The following is a 14,130-nucleotide window of genomic DNA, read 5'->3' on the forward strand; positions in this document are numbered from 1 at the left end:
AGGAAATATACTACAGGTAAAGTCCACTTATGTTGTGTAAATTAATGTGTGCACTTGAACGTCAATTAAGGTTTTGTTGTCATTAATTACCAGTCCAATAAAATTAACAAAACGAAATATTTGAAATTAGATAATTGAATAAGAAAATGTATATAGTGAATAAAGAAAGTGCCAGAACTGTCAAGACGATAACTTTTGTGTCCGTTTCTCTTTATCACTACAGGCCACCTTCAGATTTAGTCTGAGGCAGTACCATTTAGCCTCAACAACACTCTGTAGCGTAACACAATGGTGTAACTAGAGGACAGCTAACTTCTGTCCACCTCTGGGTACATTGACTTCAATAGAAAATCTAGGAGGCTCATGGTTCTCACCCCCTTCCGTAGACTTACACAGTAATTATGACAACTTCTGGAGGGTGTCCTCCAACCTATCAGAGCTCTTGCAGCATGAACTGACATGTTGTCCACCCAATCAAAGGATCAGAGAATGAATGTAGCACTGAAAGCACCAGCTACAGTTAGCTACATTAGCACTGCAGTGCATACAATGTGGTGAGTATATGACTCAAAGAGAAAGACAATCGTTGAACAGTTTTGAACAAATTCATTTCTTCAAAAATGAAGAAGCAAAAGAGATTTTTTGTAATTTTTTTCCTCACTTTCACTTACTTGGCTAGCAAATGCAGCTCGCTAGTTTAGTCTACTCAAACACCTGGCTCACACAGAGGGATGTTAGCTAGCTGGCTATGACTATCCAAGTCAAGGATAGATTTTGGATTTACAAATGTATTGTGTAAAGTGTGTAACTGCTAAAGTGTAACTGCTAAACTACTTACTGACTGTACACTGTAATGCATGATTGTAGCGGGTTTACTAACAGGTTAGTCTTATTAGCAATGTTGACTATAACGTTACATTAGCTAATATGGTGACAGCGATGAAGGCTGAGTGTAGCGGTTATGATTTGGTTTGGCATGGAATGTTCCTGGTCACATGAAACTGATGTGTTGTGCATTGAAATCCACAAGCGAAGGGAAAAGGTGAGAGGAGGAGAGTGCGTACATGCGAGAATGAATACAACGTGGCTGCTATGAAAGTGAACTGTGTTCACATGTGATCAGGGGTGTATCTTAAAGGGAAGTAAACGGGACGAAACAGGGATGAACTTACCTGAATTGCACCCTAGATCAGCTAGATGCAGGTAAGAGCATGCAAGACGGTATTGAATGTGTCACTGTCTGTCCATGAGTCACTGTCTGTCACCTAAAAAATGGCGGCATGGAGCCTGGAGTTCCTAACGGTCTATCTGTCACTCAGGTGCTTCCTCCCACCTTTGTTTGGCTGGCTTGTGCTGGGCAATATTTATGGCGGTGGTGGCATACATCAACAGAAGGTGAGGGACTCAGTCTCTCTCCCTTCTAACCTTGGTGATACCCATTGCTGTGGAGCAGTGCACACATACTCTCGCTTCGGGTGACGCATGTACCTGGTTGCCGCAGATCTTCTATCCAGGGGTACTCTCTCTTAGGAGTGGTGGCCACACCCCTAGGTGGTCTCCCAGATGGGAAATGTTCGGCATGGCCAACGTAGACCTTTACGAGTCACGAGGAAGCACGCTTTATCCTCTGTTTCTCACGATGAGGGACCGGAGTGCTCTGTTGGGAACAGATGCACTGATTGATATGGATTTGACGTTTAAAAAACATACAGTGCATTTGGAAAGTATTCAGACCCCTTGACTCTTTCCACTTTATTTACATTACAGCCTTATTCTAAAATAATATTTGCACATTTATAAAAAAAGAAACATGTATATATATATAGTTGAAGTCGGAGGTTTACATACACCTCATTCAAATACAATTAAACTCGATTTTTCACAATTCCAGACATTTAATCTTAGTAAAGATTCCCTGTCTTAGGTCAGTTAGGATCACCACTTTATTTTAAGAATGTGAAATGTCAGAATAATAGTAGAGAGAATGATTTATTTCAGCTTTTATTTCTTTCAGCACATTCCCAGTGGGTCAGAAGTTTACATACACTCAATTATTATTTGGTAGCATTGCGTTTTAAATTGTTTAACTTGGGTCAAACGTTTCGAGTAGCCTTCCACAAGCTTCCCACAATAAGTTGGGTGAATTTTGGCCCATTCCTCCTGACCGAGCTGGTGTAACTGAGTCAGGTTTGTAGGCCTCCTTGCTCGCACACGCTTTTTCAGTTCTGCCCACACATTTTCTATGGGATGGAGGTCAGGGCTTTGTGATGGCCACTCCAATACCTTGAATTTGTTGTCCTTAAGCCATTTTTCCACAACTTTGGAAGTATGCTTGGGGTCATTGTCCATTTGGAAGACCCATTTGTGACCAAGCTTTAACTTCCTGACTGATGTCTTGACATGTTGCTTCAATATATCCACATAATTGTCCAACTTCATGATGCCATCTATTTTGTGAAGTGCACCAGTTCCTCCTGCAGCAAAGCACCCCCACAACATGATGCTGCCACCCCCCGTGCTTCATGGTTGGGATGGTGTTCCTCATTTTGCAAGTCTCCCCCTTTTTCCTCCAAACATAACAATGGTCATTATGGCCAAACAATTCTATTTTTGTTTCATCAGACCAGAGGACATTTCTCCAAAAAGTACAATCTTTGTCCTCATGTGCAGTCTTGCTTTTTTATGGCGGTTTTGGAGCAGTGGCTTCTTCCTTGCTGAGCGGCCTTTCAGGTTATGTCGATATAGGACTCGTTTGACTGTGGATATAGATACTTTTGTACCTGTTTCCTCCAGCATCTTCACAAGGTCTTTTGCTGTTGTTCTGGGATTGATTTGCACTTTTCGCACCAAAGTACGTTCATCTCTAGGAGACAGAACGCGTCTCCTTCCTGAGCGGAATGACTGCTAAGTGGTCCCATGGTGTTTATACTTGCGTACTATTGTTTGTACAGATGAACGTGGTACCTTCAGGCATTCGGAAATTGCTCCCAAGGATGAACCAGACTTGTGGATGTCTACCATTTTTTTCTGAGGTCTTGGCTGATTTCTTTTGATTTTCCCATGATGTCAAGCAAAGAGACATTGAGTTTGAAGATAGGCCTTGAAATACATCCACAGGTACACCTTCAATTGACTCAAATTATGTCAATTAGCCTATCAGAAGCTTCTAAAGCCATGACATCATTTTCTGGAATCTTCCAAGCTGTTTAAAGGCACAGTCAACTTAGTGTATATAAACTTCTGACCCACTGGAATTGTGATACAGTGAATTATAAGTGAAATAATCTGTCTGTAAACAATTGTTGGAAAAATTACTTGTCATGCACAAATAGATGTCCTAACCGACAAGTAGATGTCCTAACCGACTTGCCAAAACTATAGTTTGATAACAAGACATTTGTGGAGTGGTTGAAAAATTTGTTTTAATGACTCCAACCTAAACTTCCGACTTCAACTGTAAATACCTTATTTACATAACTATTCAGACCCTTTGCTATGAGACTCGAAATTGAGCTCAGGTCTATCCTGTTTCCATTAATCACCTTTGAGATGTTTTCTAGAACTGGATTGGAGTCCACCTGTGGTATATTCAATTGATTGGACAAGATTTGGAAATGCACACACCTGTCTATATAAGGTCCCACAGTTGACAGTGCATGTAAGAGCAAAAACCAAGCCATGAGGTCGGCGAAATTGTCAATAGAGCTCCGAGACAGGATTGTGTTGAGGCACCGATCTGGGGAAGAGTACCAAAAAACCTCTGCAGCATTGAAGGTCCCCAATCAACACAGTGGCCTCTATCATTCTTCAATGGAAGAAGTTTGGAACCACCAAGACTCATCTTAGAGTTAGTTAGCTGCTCGGCCATACTTAGCAATTGGGAAGTAGGGCCTTGGTCAGAGAGGTGAGCAAGAACCCAATGGTCACTCTGACAGAGCTCCAGAGCTCCTCTGTAGAGATGGGAGAACCTTCCAGAAGGAAAACCATCTCTGCAGCACTCCACCAATCAGGCCTTTATGGTAGAGTGGCCAGATGGAAACCACTCGTCAGTAAAAGGCATATGACACCCCGCTTGAAGTTTTCCAAAAGGCACCTAAAGGACTCTCAGACCTTGAGAATCAAGATTCTCTGGTCTGATGAAACCAAGATTGAACTCTTTGCCCTGAATGCCAAGCGTCACGTCTGGAGGAAACCTGGAACCATCCCTATGTTGAAGCATGGTGGTGGCAGCATCATGCTGTGGGGATGTTTTTCAGTGGCAGGGACTGGGATATTAGTCAGGATCGAGGGAAAGATCAACGGAGCAAAGTACAGAGAGATCCTTGATGAAAACCTGCTCCAGAGCACTCAAGACCTCAGACTGGGGTGAAGGTTCACCTTCCAACAGGGCAACAACCCTAAACACAAATGCAAGACAACGCAGTACTGGCTTCGGTACAAGTCTTTAAATGTCCTTGAGTGGCCCAGCCAGAGCCCGGACTTGAACCCAATCAAACATCTCTGGAGAGACCTGAAAATAGCTGTGCAGTGACACTCCCCATCCAACCTAACAGAGCTTGTGAGGATCTGCAGGGAAGAATGGAAGAAACTCTCCAAATACAGGTGTGCCAAGCTTGTAGCGTCATACACAAGACGACTCGAGGCTGTAAATGCTGACACAGGTGCTTCACAAAGTACTGAGTAAAGGGTCTGAATACTTATGTAAATGTGATATATATATATATTTTTTTTAAATATAAATTTAACCAAAAATATACAAACCAGTTTTTGTTTTGTCATTATGGGGTATTGTGTGTGCATTGATGAGGGATGATTTTTTATTTTTTTTATAATAAGGCTGTAACGTAACAAAATGTGGAAAAAGTCAACGGGTCTGAATACTTTCAAAATTGCCTGTTCATGGCCGCTATTTCAGAATTTCATGTGAATTGATGGTGCCACTCCAGGGGCTCATCCGCCAGTGGTGCAGTTCCTCAAAGGGTGTGCACTGGCTCAGACCGGTCTCTAAACCTATTGCAGCCACTCGGGATTTAGCTTTGGTTTTGGGTGTTCTGTGTGTGACCCCTTTGAACCACAGGAGGCTGTGGATCTGAGTTTCCTCTCCTACAATAACTTCCTGCTCATGGCTTTGACCTCAGATATGCGTGTTGTACTCAGTTCGCCCTGTTTAATGTTGCGTCCAAATGCGACCTTCACCCCAAAAGTCATGGCAAGGGACAAGGGTTACCTAGCGGTGTACGTGCCCACTCCACTGGGGGTCTGGCAGAGTTTTGGACGTTATTTAAAGGGTTGACTTTAGGGGAAATTTGTGTTGTGGCGGGTTGAGCATCAGTGTGCTTACATTGTGCTTACAGCTGGGACGGGAAGGTCACTAGGCAGCATGCAGTGTGTGCAATTCCCAGACTACCGCTTCTTGTGGGGTCGAGGTCTTGGAGGTCTGCATTGGACCGTTTCATTTAGTATTCGCTGGGCTCAGCTTTGGGCTTGATTTCATTTCCCCATAGTAGTGTTGTACCAAGAGTACTAACTGAAAGGGAACGTAACATTATCACTATAAATACTGTTCCCTGAAGGAGGGAAACGAGGTACAACACCAGTTTGGCCCCGCACCGTCCGTTCCTGGACTCAGTGAAGAGCAGTATTTAATTGAAGGAATAAATCCGAGCTTCACATTTATCACCTGTGGAAGGCCGGCTTCCAGCAAGGTGCTGATTTCATTGGCCTTGTCAGGCATGATTTTAGTTTTTCAATCATAGTTGTGTTGTACCTCGTTTCCCTCCTTTAGGGAATGGTAGTAATAGTCATAATGTTACGTTTTGGCCCTCCTGAGAACATTTTGTGAAGTTACTTGTGAGCTTCTGCATTTGACCTACAAATCAAATCAAACCTCCCTGCTCACTGTGGCACCATCCCACATGCACTGGAGACCACACGATTGGTTAAAAATTACAAGGGGGCAGGAGCTAAGGGGGACAGGGCAGACATATCAGCATGCAGCTGTCATTCTGATGCCTTCTGGTTGTGTGGCTGTCTCTTCCCCTAAGGACTTGCCTGGCAGAGGTTGCGAGAGATCATGAGTGAGAAAGCTTAGCTCTTTTGGGACAAGAGGGGGAACAGACAGTGTACATTTGGTGTGACTGAGACTGGTGCATACTGAATTGGAAACAAAGTGAGTTTGTCAGCCAATCCTAAGGGTCAAAATGGGAAGTAAGGTCCTTTACAGATTTACAAGAGTTCAGTGCACGTTTTCTTTGACTCGCGCTGAATGAGTTCAAGACAAGGACCGGCTCAAGAGGGGTGAGAAGCAAGAGAAACCAGCCAGGGGAAAGGAAGGTGAAAGGCAGAGGCCATCAACTTCTAGAAGGCAAGACTGGGAGCTGTTAATGCAACATGATCCTGTGGGTCTTGCCCTAAAAATACCGCCAGGCAGGAGAACGTGCACAGACTGTATGTGCCTAATTTTCCCAATTGGACTTCAAAAGCCGTCACAAAAAAAAAACATTTTGGCTGGGGACTTTGAAGGTAATCTAATCCAATTTAATGACGTTTATTTGCTTTAGAACTTTGATAGCAGAAGTTACAGGGATATTCTTAGCAATACATGAGCCCATTCAAACCACTTTAAAAGTTAGTGTTACATTTGAAAGGCTAAACAATAGTTATAATAATCAAAATGATCAAGTCTAGATGGGGAAATTACTTTTAATCTTCTCTTGAATCTCTCTACGTCAACTATCTTAAAGAAATTAAGAAAAAGGGTCCAGTAAACATTGGGACCCATTTTGAATACGCAACTAATGCTATTATAAGAAGGCATCACTGTGAAAATGAAAAAGGCAGAGGTGCAGATGACCCTGAAGAAGGGAGCAGATGAGGGGGTGCGCAACGTCCCTAGCCCCATCTTCCTGCCAAAGCGGGCCAAAGCCAATCCTAACCCTGATCAGACGGTCCCCGACTCGGGGGCCTCCGCATTTCCCACCCAGACCCCTCCTGTGTTTGTACGCAAAATGAGGAATGCCGCTGTGGGTACTGGCTGCGACATCCGCCTGAAAGTGGCGGTGGCCGGAGACCCACAGCCCTCGCTCTACTGGTACCACAACGACGACCTGCTGAATATGGATAATCAGGAATACGGGGGCCTCTGGATCAGGGACTGCAAGCCCAGTGACGCCGGGCTTTACACCTGCATTGCCAACAACCATCTTGGGGAGGCGCGGAGTAGCGCCGTACTCGCCGTCCTGGACCTGGGGGAAGGTAATGTAGACGGATCACTTATCCTATTGTTTTGTGTTGAAAGTCCTTGACCTCTTATCAATGTGTTTTTCTACTAAGTTCTGGCACAATCAAGGATGTTTTGGGGCCATGTTTTGGCGTCCCCCCATACATACCCCCAACTAATACTCCCATGTGTTTCAAGTCATTCATACTTGAATGTATTGTATTGATCCAAGAATATGTGAGCAAATAAGGTTTGAGATTATTTAGAAAAACTTAAGCCATTTACATTATCTCCACATTGTCATGACATGACAGTTTACCTATTGAATCTCTCAATGCTCAAAGCTTGTGAAAAGTTGAAGGGTTCACATAAATAGCATAATGAATCATTTAATTGAACCAGTCATAATGTGTGATTTGATTTGTAGCTATGTTTGTGCAGAGCTAAAGAGGGATTAATAGTGAAGACCAACAAAGACACAGTGGCAATGTGATAATGGACAACTTGTCCAACAGGCTGTACATTTGTAATGGTGGATCATAGGGAAGAGTTGGATAACACTTGATATACATCCTGCAAGTATAATGTATTATGATGTAGTCATAATGCATTTTATGACTATATGCGCCCCTTATAATGTTGTATTATCATTTATGATGATCCTGACTAACCAGCCATTTTGAGTCAGTTGAAATGTTGATACATAGAGACATAACATATTATAAAGCTTTGTGCAAGTCATATATGCTTACAAGAAGTCATAAATAATTATACCTTCATGCTTCAAGTTAAGTGTTACCAACAGTTATACAGGGGTTAGAGTGCTTTATCCTCCTGGGTTACCTTGTTTTGTTCTGATGACTGAATCCTGAGGCCTGTTTTGTGGCTGCAGGAGTGATAGGATATCCTAAATCACTGCATAGAAGTATGGCAGCCTATAGAGATGACATGTTGCTTTAGGGTTCTGTTTGTAAACTGCATCAGGTTAATAAAGTAATAGTCTAATAAATCTTGAACTTCCATAATCTCAAATAGAATTATGTAATGTAATGTATTATAGCATGGCTCTGTCTTGTTTGGAGTTCTTGGGTCCTGGATCAGCAGGTCGTTCGAGATTAACAAAATTGGATGTCCTGAGGACGTCGGGAAATGCCTTCAAAACTGTCCACTAGGGGCAAGTAGGCTTGGGTTTTGCTAGGGTGTTGTGGACTGGGGTGGTAGATGTGTGACTCTGGATTAGAAGGTTGTGTATTCGATCCCATTTGTGGACAGTGTTTTTTTATTTGAACCCTATCCCAAACCTTCACACTTACCTTAACCATTTGGAATGAGTTCCTAAACCTTATGTTTTAACCCTATCCCAAATCGTAACCTTTACCTTAACTATTCGGAATGAGTGCCTAAATTGAACCCTTAACTTCGAAATTTGATGTTTGGACATATGGAACGATACAACTACTTCTCAGACGGAGTTCAGCGTGTCAAATTGGAGGGCCTGTTGTCCGGACCTCTGGCAGTCTCTATGGGGGTACCACAGGGTTCAATTCTCGGGCCGACTCTTTTCTCTGTATACATCAATGATGTCGCTCTTGCTGCTGGTGATTCTCTGATCCACCTCTACGCAGACGACACCATTCTGTATACTTCTGGCCCTCTTTGGACACAATCTACCTACCTCATCCCCATACTGCACACCAGTATTTCTACTTGCACATCACCATCTGCTCATCTATCACTCCAGTGTTAATTTGCTAAATTGTAATTACTTCGCTACGATGGCCTATTTATTGCCTTACCTCCTCATGCCATTTGCACACACTGTATATAGACTTTCTTTTTTTTCTATTGTGTTATTGACTGTACGCTTGTTTATTCCATGTGTAACTCTGTTGTTTGTGTCGCACTGCTTTGCTTTATCTTGGCCAGGCCACAGTTGTAAATGAGAACTTGTTCTCAACTAGCCTACCTAGTTAAATAAAGGTGAAATGAAATAAATAAAATAAAAAACAGAGCAGCAGGAGCAGGAGCAACAAAAACACTTCAAAATTTGACGTTTGGAGCAAGTTCGAAATTTGACATTTAAAGAAAATGGATGAATGTCTAATTCTGTAGTGAGACTGTGAGAGCTTATTTCCTGTATATCTTTCCACATTTTCCAGCATAAAGTTTATCATGCTAGCCTTTAAGTGTAATTTTACATTTTCAGGCTACCTGGATGTATGTTTAATCTACGCTATTAAAAACATGAAAATATAGAGTGGCAGTGTGATTGAATCTAGCTCTCAGTCTTACATAGAGCCTTACACACGGATATGCATGTGTGTACAATCATTTGTAGAGTATGTGCTCAGTATTAAATCAGTGACACCTGTTAGTTGTATGAAAATCAGCTATATGACTGATAGACCAATGATTCATGCATCCAGGAATCGGCATGCAGTCATCACACTACTGAGCCAAGCTGAACTGAGCCAAACCAAGCTGTATTGGGCTGACCTAGTTACGCATCCACCATAGTTTCTGGAACCGTGTTGAAAAGCAAAGTGTGAAAATATTAGAGCAAACACAGTTTTGTTCAGGTCTGGACAATAGTATGAAAAGGGTAAAAGATGCTGTTTGGAAATACCTAAATATGCCTTTGTCTTTTGGCCATGTTTGTCTTGTAGGATGGGTTGACTGGTCTTGATCATCAGATGTAATACCAGGTATTCAGTGGTATACAGATCTGGCGTTTTTACCCTGGCTAAAGCCTGCTCCCAATCAGAGGAGTTACTGTTTCAAACATGCCTAAGATCTCCTGCTCGCACTGCAGCTTCTTTCATTGCCGGCATCGGGTTCGATTTTTTAAGGCAGTAACTTTTACAGTTCAAGTTGTTTGTGTGGAACAAGCATTCAATAAAATTGGATTATACTGCAGTTTATACACTTGTGGTATTATTATGCAACAGTGTGGACTTGAGAGTTTCTTATTTTCGTACAGAAATTACAGTATGTGATTCAAATGTCACCTGTATGGCATACATTTTTAGGACACCCTCAGCTTCAACAGTCTCCTCTGTCTTTACTGCTACAAATTGCTTTTCGATCAAATGGGTGTAAACAAATGATTTTTTGCTCTTTGACTCTTGAAACTCTGTCCTCACTTGAAACTCTGTGTTTCCGTCCTCAGCTCTGACTGTGCCTAGTCTACAGCTGTCCTATCAGTCATTGGTAGTGCCTTACCCCTCTGCCTCTTTCTCTCCCTTTCTCTCACTATCCCCTTCCCCCTCAATGACGACCATCTCTGCACTGCATGTTATTTATACCCATGGAATGTGCCAGGCCTCAGATTTGTGTAATGTTAATAGGCCACAGTGTCTCCAATTACAAAGGAAGACATCACAGCTAATAATAGACCTACCCCCCTGGAAGAGGTTTTCAGGGTTCTCTGTTATCAGAACTAAAATCTGAATGACCAGGGAGACAAATTTTATTTCAAACCCACACATCCTCTCAAAACATGTTGATGATATATTCTGAAGATGCCCACTCAGTACAGTAGATATCCATGGTCAGCCTATAGGCCCCGCGAGATTGATTTTAGCTAAACTGGCTAAATGAGGATCTTAATGGTGGGGCTTAGGATGGTTACCTGGCCAGCACCACACAAATACAAGGCCTTTTAACACTTGGCTCAGACAGAGGTTGGCTTCGCCTCGTGCCTACCCAGCTAGCAATTAGGAATCTGCCCAGAAGCGGCCCTCTTCCGTGGGGCCGGAACTGGCTGAATCGGCCCGGATTCAGATGTCGGACTCGCCCCGGAATCAAAATGAATGACTGCCCAGAATTGTCCCAAGTACACCAGGCCGTTTCCGTCTACCAGAATTATGATGGTTACCTGGCCAGCACCACACAAATACAAGGCTTTTAACACTTGGCTCAGACAGAGGTTGGCTTCGCCTCGTGCCTACCCAGCTAGCAATGAGGAATCGGCCCATCCTAATCCCTATTAGGATAGTCAGTGCTATTGACCCTACTTTTGTTTATCCCATGTGTAACCCTGTGTTGTTGTTTGTGTCGCACTGCTTTGCTTTATCTTGGCCAGGTCGCAGTTGTAAATGAGAACTTGTTCTCAACTGGCATACCTGGATAAATAAAGGTGATCTTACCAGAATCCCCCCAGAAGCGGCCAGATGGAAATTTAAATAAATGTATACAAAATTACACGATTTAGTAATTTTAAATATTACTATTATACATACAAAAAAACATTTTGTCTCGGAGAAAACACCACACACCTGGTGACCGTGTCAGCATGCATGTGCCTAGCCCGCCACAGGAGTCGCTACAGCGCGATGGGACAAGGACATCCCAGACGACCAAACCCTCCCCTAACTCGGACGACGCTGGGCCAATTGTGCGTTGCCTCATGGGTCTCCCGGTCGCGGCCGGCACGGGTCTCGAACCAGAATCTGTGGAAAGGCAGTTTGCACTGTCTTAGACCGCTGCGCCACTCGGGAAGTTCCATCTGCAATGTTTTTAATGCTTATCAATTGCCTTGCCCAAAGTAGCAAAATACTAAAATACTACACAGGACTCTTAAAAAAATTAATTTAAATGTTAATTGTATTTTTTGATCACAGAAACAATGAGTAAAATATTGAAAAATTTATAGATAATGAAACGCTAATTATATAAAAGCAGCTCGTGTAATCATCTGCCAGAGTGTAGCCCCAATTGGCCCGAGCCCCAAGTAATACATTTGGGCTAGATAACTCACACCGAAATCGTCCCGAGCCGCAAGTAATATATTTGGGCCAGATAACTCACACCGCATTCGGCCCGAGCTCAATCCCTGCATCCTAGCCATAAGTAATACTGCCGAAGGTGGCCCAGACTCGGGCCACATGACGTCGGCCGAGTCTGACTCTCAGCTGAGTGCCCCGACTCTCAGCCGGAATAGGCCCAGATCCACTGTGCTAGCTGGGTAGTGATCACAGGCATTCTGAATGGGTGGCAATGACAATTTAGTCTAAATAATTAGTAGGAAAACTCTTTGCCATCGTTATGATGTCATCAGATCTACTTTAGATATGACAATGATGTGGCTTTGTGACCCAGAGGAGGCAGAGGTTGGCTTTTAGCTATGATAGCTCTACACGGTCTTGGATATAGTCTAGCTCTACACGGACTCAGATAATAGGCTAGCTATCTCTTCACATTCATGGATATCCAAGCAGTGAGAGGAGCAGTAGACATGACACATACCAGCTTTTGAACTGTGTGGCTGTAGTGGAAAGCCAGCTAGCAAGCTGAACCGTGTGCTACTAAATTCATTTCAAGCTAGCTATTATAGCTAATCTGGTGCTCTTCATTAAATCCTAGCTACCTAGCTCCTGTACCATTATACCATATCTAAACTAAATCTGACAGCACCATAATGACACAGGGTATCCTTACCTTCTTTTGAAATGTCCAGTCACTACAGTGCACTTACACAATCATTGTTAAATCACAGTAAAGCTGTCAAACCCATGACTAGGTGCTCTAATCACTTTTTTATTTGAACTGGCCTTATTGCTCTTTGTATAATTAAACATTTGAAGAAGTGGATAGATTGTCTCTCTCTCTCAAAAAATAAAAGGAAATACACTATGGGCAATATGCATTTGGAAATTGTAGTGAGTGTACCATTCACTAATTTAGATCATTGGACATTAAAGTGATAAGGAATGAAAGGAAGCCATCTTAGACTATTTGGACAGAATCACTCAAAGGATCACTCTGTGTGTGTAAGTCTGAGACATGTGCCTCAGATGATATCCCAGATCATCAGTATTATTTCTGCTGTGAAAAAGCACAACAGCCTTTTCTGTTCACCTTTTTTATCTTGGCTCTTGATTCTCTAAACCCTTATGCCTCTGTAATGTATCAAAGTGATTGACTCACACTGCCTGTTAGTTTTTCAGTGTGCGACAAGAGTTCAGTTGACTGTAAGTAGTAGATACATGTTTGTATTACAAACACAACAACAAGGACTGAAGTGTTGAAAAACAAACCTGCATCTGTAGCTGAACTTCAATTCCCATGTTCCTGTTGAGATAGCTCAGGGTGACCATGGCATGGCATGGCAGTCTGTCTGTCTGAGCTGACCACAAATTGCATCGCGGGGTAAATAAAGCCTCCACGTCAGGGCAACACTTGTGCACATTGGGAAACTCCTGATCCCATCCATTTCAGGACTACTGCAATTGCCAGGGATCTCCTCTCACAATTCACAGAGTCTATTCTCTCTCCTACAGTATATCTCAACTTGCCAAAAGTGTGACAAAGATTTGTGCATCAGTACAGCAAGTCCTACTTGGCGCTTCAGATTAATTTTGTATTTAAATGTATAAATGTATCTCTTTCATCACAAATATGCCTACTTACATGCCTTCTATCAGTCTCTTTACATAAGTACCACATTAGAAATGGCATCAAGGACCATATTGGAAATAAGCTATCCACTGAACAAAAAGTCCACTTCACTTCAACAAGAAGTTGAACCAAATCAAAATACCTGGAAAGTATAAAGATAAAGATACCATAAAGATAGTTGAAATTGCAAACATGTTGTTTCACAATGTTTGAAAAAGCTGTTGCTTTGAAGGCCAAAATCAAAAGATCACTTCAGCATTTTAAATTCTGTGTGTAATTACATTTTGAATGGCCTGACTGGTGTTAAATCTAACAACAGTGCTCCTGTTACTACTGAATAAAAAGGTGCTCATGCTTCAAACAACAAGTTGAAAACAGTCCACATCATGCAGATAGTCATATTCAGTGAGTAAAGCCAGGAATGAACAAAAAAACAAAAAACAGACAGTGGGACAGATTTACCAAGTATTTGCACCTGTTAGTTACAAGTAAAAGAAACAAAGCTAAACCAT

General features: G+C 42.4%; 1 protein-coding gene across 1 annotated transcript in view; it reads left to right on the plus strand.

Annotated features, from left to right (window-relative positions):
* Positions 1–6,016: 6,016 nt before the first annotated feature.
* Positions 6,017–14,130, plus strand: part of spegb (striated muscle enriched protein kinase b) — a 131,415-nt gene continuing 123,301 nt past the window's right edge. Inside the window, exon 1 of the mRNA XM_014172901.3 lies at positions 6,017–7,254. Within this exon, the coding sequence (XP_014028376.3) occupies positions 6,828–7,254 (427 nt within the window). The 5' untranslated portion in view covers positions 6,017–6,827. The remainder of the gene's footprint in view (positions 7,255–14,130) is intronic.

This window comes from Salmo salar, chromosome 25 (genome assembly GCF_965601325.2).
Source record: "Salmo salar chromosome 25, fSalSal1, whole genome shotgun sequence".
NCBI lineage: Eukaryota > Metazoa > Chordata > Actinopteri > Salmoniformes > Salmonidae > Salmo > Salmo salar.